The 18,171-nt window shown below is 32.6% G+C and overlaps 1 protein-coding gene across 1 annotated transcript in view; it reads right to left on the bottom strand.

Moving 5' to 3' along the window:
• LOC132725885 (uncharacterized) overlaps positions 1-17,733 on the bottom strand; it is a gene marked incomplete at both ends in the record, with an annotated part of 87,250 nt that extends 69,517 nt beyond the window's left edge. The window contains 11 exon segments of the mRNA XM_060711078.1: positions 2,659-2,712; positions 3,162-3,218; positions 5,107-5,142; positions 8,651-8,755; positions 9,513-9,575; positions 11,503-11,583; positions 12,187-12,330; positions 13,631-13,771; positions 15,056-15,238; positions 16,224-16,370; positions 17,584-17,733. Coding sequence (XP_060567061.1) covers positions 2,659-2,712; positions 3,162-3,218; positions 5,107-5,142; positions 8,651-8,755; positions 9,513-9,575; positions 11,503-11,583; positions 12,187-12,330; positions 13,631-13,771; positions 15,056-15,238; positions 16,224-16,370; positions 17,584-17,733 — 1,161 coding nt within the window.
• Between the last annotated feature and the right edge of the window lie 438 nt (positions 17,734-18,171).

The raw sequence follows: 18,171 nt of genomic DNA, 5'->3' as shown, positions 1-18,171 counted from the left end.
TAATTAGTAAACTATGTTTACAAGAATAATTCAAAAAGCAAATCAAGTGCACACTGTGACAGATAAATAAGATAATATCACTGTGAAGAAAATATTACACAACAGACAGAAACTTTCATAATAGACACCACTGCAGAAGGGCAGATAATCCTAAAATTCATTTTAGCAAAGTTAAGTCCCTTTATTTAATTTCTTTCTTCTTAGGTCAATTTCTCAAATACTGTGAAAGTAAAGAAGAATACCAACAGTCTTTTGTGTAACATTTCCTATTTATTGCTTTACAATGGTTTATGCCAGCAGAACAGAAATTAGTAAAGAAAACAAGAGGACCATGATGGCCGTGTATCGCTCACTGGAATTTATTAGAATATTTGCAAGGTTTTCACCAGATATCCATAATATGGAAACACATCTCCAGCCCCTATGGAAATTGGTTTTTGACAAGTCTTTAAGTGGAATAGAATTTTTTAAGAAAGGATCGCCCAAGAAATCTTCCTATAAAGTTTTGATGATTTTGACAAAGTGATTTAGAAAGGAAAGATGTTAGAATGGAAAGATGAGGTCAAAGGGCAATCACAAAAGCTCACATTGAGCTGATTGTGCTCTGGTGAGCGTAAAATGAACAAGAGGGCCATGATGGCCCTGAGGTCGCTCACCTGTATATAGGCCCCCCACCCCCGAGCCAATTTTTACCCAAGGGCTTTTATTTGTTTATTTGAACAGACTTGGTAGACACCCATAAGAAGATGTTTCATGCTAAACATCTCATTGGCATTTTTAAAAGAAGATTTTTAAAGTTTTTACTATACACATATAGTTAAAAACAATGTCACCCCTGGGGCAGGGCCAGTTTTGACCCCAGGGCTTTTATTTGAACATACTTGGTAGACACCCATTAGAACATGTTTCATGCTAAATATCTTAGCTCTAGCTCTTTGAGTTCTTTAAAAGAAGATTTATTAAGTTTTTACTATATGCATATAGGGAAAATCAATGACCCCCTGGTGCGGGGCCAATTTTGACCCCAGAGATTTTATTTGAACAAACTTGGTAGACACTCATTAGAAGATGTTTCATGCTAAATATCTTAGCTCTAGCTCTTTGGGTTCTTTAAAAGAAGATTTTTTAAGTTTTTACTATATGCATATAGGGAAAATCTATGACCCCCTGGGGCAGGGTCAATTTTGACCCCAGGGCTTTTATTTGAACAAACTTGGTAGACATTCACTAGAAGATGTTTCATGCCAAATATCTAAGCTCTAGCTCTTATGGTTCTTTAAAAGAAGATTTTTTAAGTTTTTACCATATGCATATAGGTAAAAACAATGACCCCCGGGGCGGGGCCAATTTTGACCCCAGGGCTTTAATTTGAACAAACTTGGTAGACACTCACTAGAAGATGTTTCATGCTTAATATCTTAGCTCTAGCTCTTTGGGTTCTTTAAAAGAAAATTTTTTAAGTTTTTACCATATGCATATAGGGAAAATCTATGACCCCCTGGGGCGGGGTCAATTTTGACCCCAGGGCTTTTATTTGAACAAACTTGGTAGACATTCACTAGAAGATGTTTCATGCCAAATATCTAAGCTCTAGCTCTTATGGTTCTTTAAAAGAAGATTTTTTAAGTTTTTACTATATGCATATAGGGAAAATCAATGACCCCCGGGGCGGGGCCAATTTTGACCCAGGGCTTTAATTTGAACAAACTTGGTAGACACTCACTAGAAGATGTTTCATGCTTAATATCTTAGCTCTAGCTCTTTGGGTTCTTTAAAAGAAGATTTTTTAAGTTTTTACTATATGCATATAGGGAAAATCAATGACCCCTGGGTCGGGGCCAATTTTGACCCAGGGCTTTTATTTGAACAAACTTGGTAGACACTCACTAGAAGATGTTTCATGCCAAATATCTAAGCTCTAGCTCTTACGGTTCTTTAAAAGAAGATTTTTAAGTTTTTACTAAATGCATATAGGGAAAATCAATGACCCCCAGGGGCGGGGCCAATTTTGACCCCAGGGCTTTTATTTGAACAAACTTGGTAGACACTCACTAGAAGATGTTTCATGCCAAATATCTAAGCTCTAGCTCTTATGGTTTTTTAAAAGAAGATATTTAAAGTTTTTTCTTTTGGTTGCCATGGCAACCAGAGTTCTGCATGGAATTAAATTCTTTGAACAATTTTTAAAGGTGACCACCAAAGGAACATTCCTGTGAAGTTTGGATGAAATTGGCTCAGTGGTTTATGAGGAGATGTCATTTAAAGCAAAAGTTTACGGACGGACGGACGGACTTTCTCACAGGACGTGTTTGTGGGGTTATTCCTTTGATCTCTTAACCCCACAAGAGAAAATTTTTTAACCCCATAAGAGCATTTTTAACCACATAATACATGTCTCTACGGAATGAACACCATACAGAGTGCCTGTACATAAACTTAAACCTCATAATGTAGCTCTCGTCTGCTCGGACGGACGGACGACGGACGGACGCCGGACGAAAAGCGATCACAAAAGCTCACCCTGTCACTTTGTGACAGGTGAGCTAAAAACAAAATTAGTGCAAAAATTAGTGTAAAAACCAGTGAATAAGGGATATTAAACTCAGAATTGGGATTAAAGGTTGTCCACATCAAAACAATTCTACAAACAACACTCACTTTCTGACTTAAAAAATCATTATATTCTTTATTTCTTTCTTGCATTTTCCTTTTCTGAAAACAAGTTTTGGACAATCAAAATCATCAGTGATAGCTTAATAATTGTTCAGACAGACTGGGAAAATTAATATTTACATGTATAATCTACTCAAATAATTAACAAACATTAAGTTATGTGTTAATATATATTTAGTTTTTAATCAGTCAGTGTGTAAATAAACATTAAAAATTTAAATTGTTTTAAAAAAAAATGTTAAAGAAATAACAAAGAAAAGAACAACTTAATTGCCTAAAACTAAAAATCTTTACAGATAAAATAGAAATTTTTTTATATGAATTGTTTTTAACACAAGTTTAGCCTCTGAGAAGTTATAAAGAACACAAACACCTAAGAAAAATGATTTAAAAATTATGCGAGTGCTAATTAAATTTGAAAAAAAAAATGTAAAATATTTGAGAAAAAAAAATTATAAAAAGAGAAAAATGTTATTGAGATAACTTACATCAGCTGAATCACTATAATGTAATCCTGGCAGTGTAGCAAACTCTTTCTTTTTACCCTATAGTTTATTACAAAACATCATAATTTTATAATTATTCCTTCAGAAAAAAAAATCATTTTGTTATCAAAAAAGTTAGTTAATCTGGTGTTTTAAGCCAATTTTAACACAATCATGTGTTCATAGCTCTGCTGTCAGTCCTCCTAACCCAAGCTTTCCTGGATAACTAACCAGTAATTCACAATTTCTTTGCAAGTGACTAATTCCACATGATTTCAGAATCAGTGGTGAGAAGCAAATGACCATTAGACTAAATGTCCGAGATCAAATGTCATGAAGAAATTATGCCCTCCATAAAGATCGAACTAGCCTCCCCTGGATGACAAATCCAACGCTATTAAGCAAACAAAATGGTGGACAATCAAAAAAGAAGATCAAGATAGGAAATAAGCTGAAAACATTCATTCTTGAAAGCACATAGCCTTTCTTATAAACGTATATAATACACTTTAAGATTAGTAATATTGAAAGAAAAAATATTCTTTGCACAAAGAATCTGTCTAATTCTTAAAAAATCTACCAAATTCCTAGGAGTACTATCATTATTTGGTAGACTTAAGGAAAAAGTTAAGAAAAAGTAACAACAAAACAGCACAAAAATCTTATATAACTGACTGAATGTTTAGCAATAGTTCTTCACCATTTATTGTAATATGACACAAAAAACCCATAGGATCTAACACATCTAAATGGCCTTAAAGACACAATTCAAAGATGGCTTTGTGAGTACTTATTCCTTAATGTAAATCATGCTGAGACAAATTAAAAGGAACTGAAAACTGCTTTTCTAATGCTTAAAATTTTGACATTGTTACTTACCTTAGCCAGAAATTTTTTGCCTGCTAAAGCACATTCTAAAATCATTATGCTTTAACTACAGATACAAGCTTACTATTTGATATATCAAACTAAAATTGAGATACCACTACATATTTTGCATATTGTCACCTTAGTGCAACAACTGGGTTAACTCTTATTATATTATATAAGGAGTTATCCTATTATTGCACTAAGGTGATGATATGCTGAATTTAAAAGATTTATAATCTTACACTACCAATTGTATATATCCAAACCTGCCTGAAAATCTGGGCAGTCTGACACATACCTATTCTATTAGGCTCTAACCTTTGTTATTTTGAAATTCCCTTAACTTACAACGAGCAGTTCCTAATTCAATACAGGACCAGTCAATCATAATAATTCAGCAGGCTTAGAGTTTTAAAGCTGCATGCCTCCAGATGAGCCAAGATATTTCAAGAAAATGAAACATGACAAAAATGTACTAAAATTTTAAGAAAAGTAAAAAGATTCAAGAGTAAAGTAACATGCAATTAAGGGCTGATTTTGCAGTATTTATCACAATATTTCTACTGCGTTAATAACACAGTAAGCGCTATTTTTGTTTATTTTGACCTCTTTTTGGTAATTTGTGTGGATTTCGAGTGCCGTTTCCAATGTATATATTATTTTCTCTGTTCACATAGTAATATCTTACTTTTAAATAATTTTTTTTTCCTTCAAATTTCATAAAAAATATCATGAATCTAGAGGCATGATGCTTAAATAAGTTAATGAAACACAAAAGTATAAATACAAGAAATTTTAAACCAAAATCTTGTTCAATTTAAATATTGGACTTGTCACAATTAGATTTCAAATGACTTCAGCGTCAAAATACCCAAATTGTGTAGGCAAAGCTATAAAGTATAGTCAGACTGCAGAGATGTCAAGTCTTAAATGGTTCTTTACTGATGTTATAGGCATGTTGTTAATTGTCCCTAGCATTCTAAATGTAAAAATATCTTCTTTTAGCCAATGTAGTACATCACAATTACTTAATTAACCTAATATAATCAGAAAATGTATAAAATTATCTTATGTTTACCGGTGGGCTCCTTGGGGAGGAAGGCTCACTGTGTCTCTGAAAATAAAAACAAAACTGACATGTTAATATGTCAATCACAATAAAATACAAAAAAAATCTTATATATTTCAAATAGGTGTAAACCATTATCATAAGCAAAGAGTATTACAGCATTATGTATTTAAGTATATACACCCTTTAAGTTTATATTATTGTAGTTTATATTATAAGTCAATATAGTACTAAACAATTTTTTTATTTATTTTTTTTAATGTACCACTTAATTTAGTGTATATATTGAGTTTTATTTAGTAATGAAGCATTGAATAATTCTAGGATGTCTCAGAATTCATGTATCTTCTATTGAAGATTTTGAACAATTGTTGAAATATTTAGATTTTTTTTTTTCTTTTTTTTAAATAGTGTGTGTAATTATTTGTAACCATGCACATGATCTACCATCAATAATCATGCATAAGTGCAGAGTTAATGAACTGAATATTACACTGCTATAAAATACAAGATTGCATTTGAGAAAAATGCTATGCCACCGCTTGGTTCAAATTTCATAGCTGTACATCAAAGGACAAGAAAGTAGGTCACATCATTAAAATCTAGGTCACCTGATATCAAACTTTAAACTGTGCACATGGTCAAAATTTCATTGCTGTACACCAAAGGACAAGAAAGTAGGTCACTATCCCCTTGGGCAAGGCAAAATTTTGACCCAAGCGTTTAATTCAAAACAATCTTGGTACAGGTCCACCAAACAACATTTCAAGTCAAATATCTAAGCTGTGGCTTTCTCCCATTCAGAAAACATTTGTTTTATTTTTTGTTTTTACTATGTGTACATAATGAGAATCACTGCCCCAGGGCAGGGCCAATTTTAACACAAGGAGAATAGGGACATAATTAAAACAACTTTAGTGGAGGACCCATAGATGATATTATATACCAAATATCAAAGCTCTAAGCTTTGTACCTTCAGACAAGAGAATTTTTTTAACTTTTTACTATATGTACATAGTGATAATCAATGACCCATGGGGGTGGGGCCAATTTTGACCCCAGGGCTATAATTTGTACAATCTTGCTAGAGATTCACTACACAATGTTTCATGCAAAATATCTTAACTCTAGGCTTTGTAAATTTTGAGAAGATGATTTTTTAAGTTTTTACTATATACATATAAGGAAAACCTATGGCCCCCGGGGTGGGGCTAATTTTGACACTAGAGGCAAAATTTTAACAACTTTGGTAGAGTACCTATAGATGATATTATTTAACAAATATTAAAGCTCTAAGCCTTGTACCTTCAGACAATAAGAATTTTTGATTTTTTACTATATGTATATATTGAAATCAATGACCCCAGGGCGGAGGCAATTTTGACCCCAGGGCTATAATTTGAACAATCTTGTTAGAGGTTTACTACACAATGTTTCATGCAAAATATCTAACCTCTAGCATTTGTCAATTGCTAGAAGAATTTTTTTTAAAGTTTTTACTGTAAGTTTTTACTATATACATATATGGAAAACCAATGACCCCCGGGGCGGGGCCGATTTTGACCCCAGGGCTATAATTTGAACAATCTAGGTAGAGGTCTAACAGACAATGCCTTATGCAAAATATCTAAGTTCTAGGCCTTCTTGGTCTTTAACAAGAAGGTATTTTAAGCTTTTAATATATGTACATTAAGTGAAAATCAATGACCCCCGGGGGCCGATTTTGACCCCAGGGCTATAATTTTAACAATCTTGGTAAGGGTCTACCAGATAATGCCTTATGCAAAATATCTAAGCTCTAGGCCTTTTGGGTCTTTACAAGAAGGTATTTTAAGTTTTCCTATATGTACATATAGTGAAAATCAATGACCCCCGGAGCGGGGCCAATTTTGACCCCAGGGCTATAATTTGAACAATCTTGTTAGAGGTCTACCAGACGATGCCTTATGCAAAATATCTAAGCTGTAGGCCTTTTGGGTCTTTACAAGAAGATTTTTTTAATTTATTCTTATAATTCCTTTTGGTTGCCATGGCAACCAGATTTCTGCATGGAATGAAATTCTTTGAACAACTTTGGAAGCCCTTCACCCAAGGAACAATCCTGCCAAGTTTGGTTGAAATTGGACTAGTGGTTTTTCACAAGAAGATTTTTTAAGTTCACTATATAATCTATATAACACACACACAAACACACACACACTCAAACACACAGGTGAATCACTATATGCCACCGCATCGCAGATGCTGCGGTGGCATAATACAATACAATATGCTTATTTCAGGCTATCACACATTTAAGAAACATTCATTTAAACTAAAATGAGCAGAATACTAAATACCACAAAAATCCTATCCTAATCTAAAATGATAAACTTTCATAAATATTTCAATAATTTTTAAATATTTGTTTTTGTGTATAGGTCATGTTGAAAGAACTATCATCTTATATTTCATATGGCTGGTAAATAAACTGGCCACTTAAAACTAAAAGAAAATTCCCAAGTTTTAAACTAATCCAATGACCAATGATCAACACTACCACAGATTCATATAAAGGTACCAATTTCTAATTTCTCTTACCCTGTCCTTCCCAAATAAAACCTAATTATTAACAAATAACCTACAAAAAGTCCACAACTTACAAAATATACCCTGTTAACCAGTTACAATTTAAGGCAATACATTTGTAACAAAGGGGAAAAAAATAAATAGAGGATATTCAAGTTTTTTCTTTAAATACATGATTTATTTTCATCGAGTGGTATGAAAATAAATATTTCATGAGTGGCGGTAGCCACGAGTGAAATATGGTAATTTTCATGCCACAAGATGAAAATAAATCATGTATTTATAGAAAAACTTGAATTTTCTGTTTATTATATACATTTTTATCTTTTTTGACATTAAAATTTGAAAGACTTTCCCTTAAATTTTGTGTACTGGCAAAATTGAAAAGAAAGTAGTCCGGCAAGACACCAGTGAAAATACGGAAAATATGTTTCACTGCAGTGAAAAATAAATTTTAACAGTGAAAATACGGAAAATGAAAATACGCATTTTATTTCATCAATATTTCTCAATATTTCATTTATATGTATATAATAAAATAATTTATCTTGTTATTACTTTAGTCATGTACATCTAACCTCCAAGCTGATCAGTACTGTAGGTACCATGTTTCTGACCAAAGAATGGCTGTATATAACTCAACAATCCCAGTTTTTGAAAGGCAGGCACTTAGGTTTAACTATGAGACAGACCAGCAACTCCCCTACCTACCTATTCATTTAGTTTAGTGGGCCTGAAATTTCATGTTTTTGTCACAAAGAACATTTTCTTGGGTTCTTAAATTTGTGGAATGTTTATTTTTCCAAAAGGTAAAATGAAAATAATGTGATGCAAAAAAAATCTTACAGCAGACAAAATGAAATTTTGTTGGTTCTCAAAAATCGTGGATTGACCTTTCTACGAAAACCACAAAATTTAGTTCCCTTTGAATAAATAATGATTTTGAAGTAATTATTCACATAGATATAAGAGAAAATACACTCACTCTTGAAGAAGCAGGTTTTTTATTATCAAACCTATGTGCATCTTTCCATTTTTTCTCTTGTAAAAATTCATTATATTCCTCATTCCTCGTCTTTAATTTCCTTGCCTACAACATATAAAGCCGTCACAACAGTCATGCAGTTATATGATAAATTAATAATATTTCTACAGTCAATTTTTAATGAGCAAGTCTCAGAGTCAAACGAAACAAGAAATTCCAATTTGTCTGCCTGTATCTATTTCTATGGTTTTACTGACTGTTTAACAGTATTTAGGGAACGAGTGGAACATAACATCTGAATTTGCTCACCAAAATTTGACTGTAGATTAAAGTGCCTATTATCTATAACCAACTATAACAATAAATATTATTTTGAATATACTTGGTGCATTAGTAAAATATAAGTTTACAACAAATGTTTCAAATAAAACTGTGTATACCAACTTTTTTATGGCTTAGTTTTTTGTTATTGTTTTGTTTTTTTATCTATTATAAAGACCATGGACATAGCAATTTGCTGCAATCAATATTCAATTGTATACAGTGATATCATTTTAACCTGCTGAATTTCTTAAATAGACTCGTCCAACTTCTATTTTCAGAACTGTTCACTATAAATTTTTTGGATACCAAGATGAAAATTTGAAGTTTGTCAACAAACAATAAAGACCCTGGTCAGGCTGAAGGGATGGCAGGCTGGCCTGGCTTTTTAGGCTAACCTGGCTCTATACTGCTGACAATGCTCATCATTTTTTGTACCAGCAGGCTTATCACAATTTTCTTGCCTGCTATTCAGATAGTTTTTGGCAGTTTTATGTTCATAATATTTTATTATGAAGAAGAATCAATGAATGAAACTTACTTCAGCAGAATCAGTATAATGTAAACCTGGCAATGTGGCATACACATCCTTTCCTACCCTTACCTAAACACATGCAAACAAACAGAAGAAAAGATACCAGGTTAATTGGTGTGTGTTTAATAGGAATAAAAGTGAAGCCACATGTAAAGAGTCTGTCTGACTGCATAGATTGGACTGGTTTACAGATAATATTCAAAGATTTATGGTCACACCGAGGTTGCATGGAAGAGCAGTCTGATCTGACTTTATACTTGTGGCTTAGGCAAATGATTATCACCATTCAAAAATTTAGACTTGAAGACAGGTAGGAACCTGCTGTAACTAAATGTAATCATCTATGGACAAAGATGCAATGATAATCATTTGCATGAGAAAATAAAATCTATTAGTTCTACCCATCTCATCTATTGCAAGCATGCAAACTGAGGGTTGATTTATTCTAAACTTTAATTCATTGTTCCCCAAAGAAAAGTATACAAACTGAGGGCTCAAAATTCTGAATGGTTATAAGCATGGATACTGAGGGTTTAAAAATTAAAATTATTTGTTACCCAATGCAGGTATACAAATATAGGGCTAAACATATTATAATTCATTGTTACCCAAAGCAAGCATACCAACTGAGGACTCAATAAATAATAATTCATTGGTACCCAATGCAAGCATAAATACTGAGGGCTTAACAAATAATAATTCATTGTTACCCAATGCAAGCATAAATACTGAGGGCTTAACAAATAATAATTCATTGGTACCCAATGCAAGCCTTAACAAATAATAATTCATTGGTACCCAATGCAAGCATAAATACTGAGGGCTAAACAAATTATAATTCATTGTTACCCAATGCAAGCATAAATACTGAGGGCTTTACAAATTATAATTCATTGTTACCCAATACAAGCATAAATACTGAGGGCTTAATAAATTATAATTCTTGTTCCCCAATGCAAGCATAAATACTGAAGGCTTAACAAATTATAATTCATTGTTACCCAATATAAGCATCCAACTGAGGGCTCAACAAATTATTATTCCTTGTTACCAAATGCAAGCATACAAACTGAGGGCTTAACAAATTATAACTCATTGTTCCCCAATGCAAGCATAAATACTGAGGGCTTAACAGATTATAACTCATTGTTCCCCAATGCAAGCATAAATACTGAGGGCTCAACAAATTATTATTCATTGTTGAAGTAGAGTCTAAAATATTGCAGCATGCGACCAGTCTATCTACACTGTAATGTCAGACTTACAGAATACGGTTTAATATCACAGTAACTATTGGTTCGAGCAAACCAAGGAACAGACCAATTAACAATACCATACAGTTCTGCAAGGTGGTTCCTGTAGTCCTAATTAGGTATAAAACATAGTTAAAGAAGCTTATTTTTCACTGCTGTAAGGATTCCTATTAACATAAACTGATGACACTTGTCCAACTTCAATTTTAGTGATACACCATGAAAACATGAAAGTTGGAGAGACACATAGATAGAGCATTGCTTAACAGCACATAGTTATTATGCTGGCTGACCTCACTTTATGTAAGTGGTAAAGAAGCTGCAACTGTTTTAGATTTATAATAGAACTGTGACCAACATGAACTTAACTGTAGAACTCTATAAGTTCTCAATGCTGTCCTCAATAGAAATATTATTTGGCAATGTTTTCTATATACCAATGTGTAATTCCTTATGATGGTTACAATTACTTCTAGTACATTATTTTCTTTATCTTGAATTATATCAGATTTCACTCTACAGATCTACTATACAGATGATACCATTATAACCCAGGTAACAAAAATAAATCATTTTTATCTAAAACAGTGCTGTTTCCAAAGAGGAGTACTACATACTAGTGAGGAAGAAATTTTGTGACAAGGTGAGTTGAAAAATCTGGTACTATAAATAGCGTGAAAAACAAGGGGAATAATCAGTGAATAATTATCAGAGAAACAAGGGTAGACAATCAATGCCTTTACCTCTGCTGAATCTGCTTTCCCAAATTGTAGACCCGTAGATTGTTCATAGTTTGCTCTACCACCAGCAGTTCTTCCTCTTTCCTAAATAACATAAAAATTTTACATGTTTTGTAAGGATTTTAACTATTAACCATTAGACTGTCAAATTTATAAAATGGGTATGTCCCGCCTTTGGATTTGAAACAATCCATTTAAAGTTTAAGGGTGTTCAATATTGAAATACAAAAATTTAGCCATAGCTATAAATAACTGTGGTCTTATTACCCTTTATTTTTTAACATAGTAACTTGCATTGTAACAGCCCATTGTCAGCACAAGGGGTTTTGATACTGTAATATCTAAATGAGGTAACAATATGGTCCGATTAAAAGTGCAAAATCTGTACATACATGCAGACTGGCCTACTTTAAACTTGAGGCATTGGAAAAGTTATTATTGGAAGCAGTCAATGAGTTAACCATTAACCTGCTGAATATGTGCAATGAACTTGCCCTCTTTTGGTTTTGGAACAGTCCATTTTAAGTTTTAGGAATTTCAATATCAAAATACAAAGATTAAGCTACCAACAGTATAGAGCATGGTCAGTCTACATGACTGTGCGAGCTGGCCATGCTCTATACCGTAGGAGAGACTGATCACTTTCCGGTTCAAGCAAGGTAAGGGTTAATGCCAGTATATACCAACCTCCGCCAATTTTTGATTATACTCCTTCTTACGTTCTTCATTCAACACATGTTGTTGCCGATCATGTTGACCTATATTCTTGAAAAAGTGGTTTGGAGTGGGCGGCTTAGGTGGCAACCCTCTTTGTCTTTGAGCCGCCAGTTTCTATATAAATGAGATTGATCTATCAGTTCTTGTTTTGAAATTATCATATATAATACAGACACTAGATACATAGTGATGCTTTAATTTTTGTTTCTGTTGAGGAAATTTCATTAACTATCAGCTTATGGGCCAAATACATTATTTTTTTAGCAAAGAAAAGTACTGAAACGAAACAAATTACTAATTAGTTAATTAAAGAACTATCCTTTCTATTGTTTTCATCTGATTTATAGATATCCTTTCAGATTCATACAGCATGTCATGCATATAAAGCAAAACATCAATATAAAAATCATACATGCTAAATGATACTGACCCTGTTTAGTTTTTGAATGCTATATACACAATATATATATATATACATGTATATGTATCAAGTGTGACATGCAAAATGTGAAAAATCTCTATAACTAATTACAGTGATAAAAAATGGTGAATAAAAGCCAGTGTACAACTTATTGAAAAACTATAACACCATTTAGTAAACATTCTTATATTAATCCATTGCATATTTGGTGATTTCATGAAGATGCAATTGTTTTAAATATAGCATTTTATTGGTCAACTTTGATTTCAGATTCAACCAAGAAAAAAACTGCAATTACAAACTTGATATTCTTAATTCATCAGTAAGTCTATTAGCCTCTCAAGAAATATAACATGCATTACCTTTAAATTATCCTAGCAAGCATATAACAGTAAAACATCTCAGAAAACTAAGTCATTTTCCATGAAATTCAATGAAAACTCACTTACCCAAAACTGAATGCTTTAACATTGAACATAAATTAATATTCTTTAACTATTATGAATCTAGCATATTCATACATATTCATATCTACACTTTCAGGTGTTCATACCTACTCTAACAGGTGTTCATACCTACTCTATTAGGAGTTAAAACCCTCCCTAGCTGGTATTCATATCTACACTTCAGGTGTTCATACCTGCCATAACAGGTGTTCATACCTACTCTATTAGGAGTTTAATACCCTCCCTAGCTGGTATTCATATTTACACTTCAAGTGTTCATACCTGCTCTAATGTGTTCATACCTATTATATTAGGACTTTAAAACCCTCCCTAGCTGGTGTTCATATTTACAATTCAAGTGTTCATACCTGCTCTTAAGTGTTCATACCTATTATATTAGGACTTTAAAACCCTCCCTAGCTGGAGTTCATATTTACAATTCAAGTGTTCATACCTGCTCTTAAGTGTTCATACCTACTCTATTAGGAGTTTAATACCCTCCCTTCATATCTACACTTACAGGTGTTAAACCCACAGAAAGCTTTACCTGTTGTTGTTGTTCATTATATTCTCGTTGACGTTCTGATATCAACTGTTGACGTCTCCTTTCATCTATTTCACCGACAGGAAGTGTGGCACCTTTACCTTCCAGAACGTCAGCCCGGCGACCATCAGCACGCTGGCCTTTCTGCAATGATAGGCAAAACAAAAATTACATCTATGTAGAGAATGAAAATTTAGGCTGTAATATGACAAGTACTTTGTTTTTTATTTTACTGGTCTAAAATAATAAAAATAATAAATAAAATCATCATTTCAAGAATTTTTATATAACTATCTAAAGAAATTGTTCTTGTTGGCACTTAAGTTGGACAATATATAATGTATATCTTTAAGTGAAAAATAAACTTTATAAAAAAGATGCTGAAACAGTCAAAAAGAACAGCAGAATAGATTTCAGAACATATTAGGAGTGAATGGTATAATGCATTCTGGTAAGTGGGGAAAAATAGCTAAAAATGTTAACAAAAGGTGACAATGTGCATAGAAAAGGTAAACAAACAATCCATTCAAGTGGAAATATTGTAAACATAATTCTGCTTATAAATGAGCTGATGATTCTGTCAACACAACATTCAGTTAATTAAAACAAATGAAAGGTAAATAAATGTTTACATTTACTCTCTCTGATGCTTAAAATTATGAAAATGGGAAAAACAAAGGGTTATATAATATGACATTAGATTTAAGTGATACTGTAACATTTTGTCTGTTTACTTTGTTTTTTATGCCAATTTAACAAATTTCGGTCATATCTCGACAGTCAACCACCTCACAGGCTTTCCTGGTTAACTAAAAAGTAATTCCAATTTCTCTAAAAGCAAGTTCCTGGTTAACTAACAACCACCTTCTCTGGTAAACTAACAAGTAATTCCAATTTCTTTAAAAGCAAGTTCCTGGTTAACTAACAACCACCTTCTCCGGTAAACTAACAAGTAATTGCCAATTTCTCTAAAAGCCAGTTTCCTGGTTAACTAACCTCTTTAACTCATTTTGGTCATATCTTGACAGTTAATCCACCTTTCAGGCATTCCTGGATAACTAACTGGTAATTACCACTTTCTCTAAAAGCGTCAGACTATTAATTCCACTTGACTTTTTAAATCAGAGGTGACAGACAAAATGACAATAAGACTTCGAGATCCACTGTAAGGGAGTAATTACTTTTGGCCTGAGGGTCGAACTAGCAACCCCTGGATAACAAATCCCTATTCAACTAAGCAGGTGGGCTGATATTGTAACAAATTCAGTGAAATACAACACTTAGCAAGTAAGCAGTGATATATAACTTATAACAATAAGCTTATAGTAAGGTTATCACGAAAAGCACAGTGAATATTAATCAATGCAACACAATGAGGTGGAAATAAGGTCAACATAATGCTCCAGTTAACTGGAAATGAGGCTCTACCTCATAATTGTCAAAACCCTGCTGCTGACCACCTGAATACTGGGTGGGGTAGTCACCCCCTCTTGTAACAGCAGCCTGAGACCTAGGATTATCAACATAAGGCTGTTGTTGTTGTTGTGGTTGTTGTTGAGACTGAGGGTATTGTTGTCTTTCTTGTCGTTGTTGCTTCTGCTGCTGCCTTTGCTAATGAGTAAGAAAATGAAGATGCTGAATGATAATATGTTTGGTAATATCCCCCAAAATACCACAATGAACGAAAAAGAATAAAGGTATGTTAGTTATGACACATATTCCTTGAATGCTAGCAATGTGGCTCAGAACAAATAATGCTAAAAAGAAAAGAGACAGAAATCGGCTACAATAAAATAACGAAAGTTGAGCCAAAATTGGCGTTAAAAAAGAATCGACGCAAGCTTTTTTCTACATGGCTCTAATAGACTGCAAAGTTCAAGTTTGAGCCGTACAGTGCTTAATTTGCACTATGGACTTTGCACTACTTTGAATTTTAAACTATCCTTTGTTATTATAGAAGGTTTCAATAAGACCTGTTAAACTTGAGCAAGCATCAATACTGAGATGTTGCCTGCATGGTCAGGCAAAGGTTTGCCTGGCTGTTCACTATTGGCAGAAGTAAATCAATTTAGCTTTTATATAACAGTGCTAGCACAGTTTAACAAAATGCAATTTAGAAAAAACAAATTTAGTTTCAGAAGTTCAAATGATCCTCAAAATTACACTGAAAAGTGAATTCTACAAATTCTCGGAACATTGTTTAATTTGCAAATCTTATTCAGATATTAATTAAAATCATTTTACCACTGTTTAGAATAAAGAAAGAAATCTTCACAAATAACAAAAGTGACCTTAATTAATCTAAACTCTATAAGCCACACTCTGTTAATTATCAAATTTTGTTCTTTTCCATTTCTTGATCGGAGTTTGCAAAATGACATTTAAATAAACTCCTATGAAAGCTTAAAGCACAACAATAAATTATAATAAAAATTATGTTAAAAACTACTTTCTTATCAACGTTTCATCCAGCGCAAGTTATACAGAAAAGACTCAAAAGAGTGTAAAAGAAACTTGCTTTGAGAACTAGAAGAAAACTCAAAGTGGAGGTTGAGCAAGAAGGAATGAACTGTCACCAGTGAAGAAACTTGACTACCTTTTGAATTAATTCATTATACTCTCTCTGTCTTTCAATTTCAAGTTGATGTTTTTTCTCATTATATTTTCCCTGATCTAAAGGCAGTCCCTGCCGTAAATGTTCTGGTGTCGGCTCTTTTGTGCGGAAACTTCTCTGTGGATTGTTCTACATTCATCATATAACAAATGTAACGTAAACTTTACGTAAGATTTGTTCATTTATAGAATTTGTTAAAAAAAAACATTTTGAATTGCCTTTGGAATAAAGATTAATTTAAACCAATCACATAACCACATCAAACTTGAGTAAATAACATTGTGTAATTTCAGTGTTTCGATTCTATTAAAAAAGAAATCTTTACACCATCCCATTCCCATTATATAAATTAACAACACATTAAATATTTTATTAAAGCTTTTGTTGTGAGTTAGTTTAAGCAATGTTTTCTTCTACAAAACGTTTAAGCTGTCAGTGCTTAACTATCTAAAATACTGGCATACCATTAACTTTATTCAAAGGGAAGAACAAAAATCTTTTTAAGAAAATATTTTGGTTCGGTTGGTTACAATGCCAATTTTAACACATTTGTGATCTATCTTGATAATTGGTCAATTAAATCGGCTGTCCTTGATAATTAACTGGCAATTATCAATTTCTCTGCAAGTGACCGACTACTTTATTAACTTATCCTACATGAATTCTGAATAAGCAGTGAGAGACAAATGACCATTGGACTCAAAAATCGGTTGCCATGGAGAGTTTAAAATTCAAATACTAGTAACTATGGAAATAAGATTTAAGCTGTGAATGCGCTCATATTAAATTTAGTAATACCAAATTTTTAAGTCTGGAAACAATTATCTTGTCCAAATAACATTATTCTGACTAACCTGCTTTTATAACTTTAACCAAAATAATTAAAATTATTTACAATCAATATTTAAGATTAATGCAAGCTAGAACTTCATTACTTTTCCCATATGATCAAAATTATTTTTTGTAGCAATTGTGCCAAGTTTTAAACTACATTTCGGTAATATTAAACTAAACGCATCCTGCCTTAGATACACTTATGCAGCACTCAATCTGTTTAATATAACACATTGTACATACACATAAAAACAGGCCTCTTTCTATAGCAGGGGCTATTTAAAGGGTCCTTCCCTTCTCAAAAATTCTTTAAAATCATGGAGTTTTTTTACCCTTAAAATCACTTTAATAACATATTAAATTTTTTCTTCCCTTTTGCAAAACTTCATGGTTATGTTTACCCCAAATTTAAGGGGAGGGCCACTTCCCCTATCTGTAGAAAAAAGGCCTTAGTCAAAGCAATAAATTTCTGCTTACAATTCCACCAATCATAAACTATATTTCATACCTTAGCAAGATATTCATTGTACTCTCTTTGCCTTTCTTCATTCAATTTCTGTTTGTCGCTAACCCCTATAGGAAGCCCCTCCCTCTCTGTGGCTAACCTATGTTCCTCCGCCTGCTCCCTCCGGTACTCGTCCTGTAATATCTGCTGACGCTGAAAACAACAAAGAAACCAAACAATGAAAAATAACATTTCTATATGATTCAGCAGATGAAATTTGAAACATAGAAAGTCCAAATTCATCACTTGCTTTTACTGTTAAAAATTCAAAAATACATTTTTCCATGTCTGATATTCCCAATGTGATTTTTGAAGTAACAAAATATTATCATTTTTCAAGAATTGTTACTTAAATTTGATTGGTTGATAACATTCCCATTTTTAAATTTAACCAATGACAAAGGGCTACTTCAAAACTTGGGATCCTGACAGATGTATAATATTTGTAAAATGAAAATGGGTGTCTGCTATGACAAAGCAACATCTTCATTTTCTTCTGTAAAAAAAACAACAAAATAATTATGATTTACTAGAAAATAAAATGAGCAATTAGTAAATATTTCACAACACTCTGTCTTTGTAAACAGGAAG

The sequence above is a fragment of the Ruditapes philippinarum genome, unplaced genomic scaffold, assembly GCF_026571515.1.
Source record: "Ruditapes philippinarum isolate M1 unplaced genomic scaffold, ASM2657151v2 ctg6368_1_1_1_1, whole genome shotgun sequence".
In the NCBI taxonomy this organism is placed as follows: Eukaryota; Metazoa; Mollusca; class Bivalvia; order Venerida; family Veneridae; genus Ruditapes; species Ruditapes philippinarum.
This window is presented reverse-complemented; position numbering and strand designations above follow the sequence as displayed.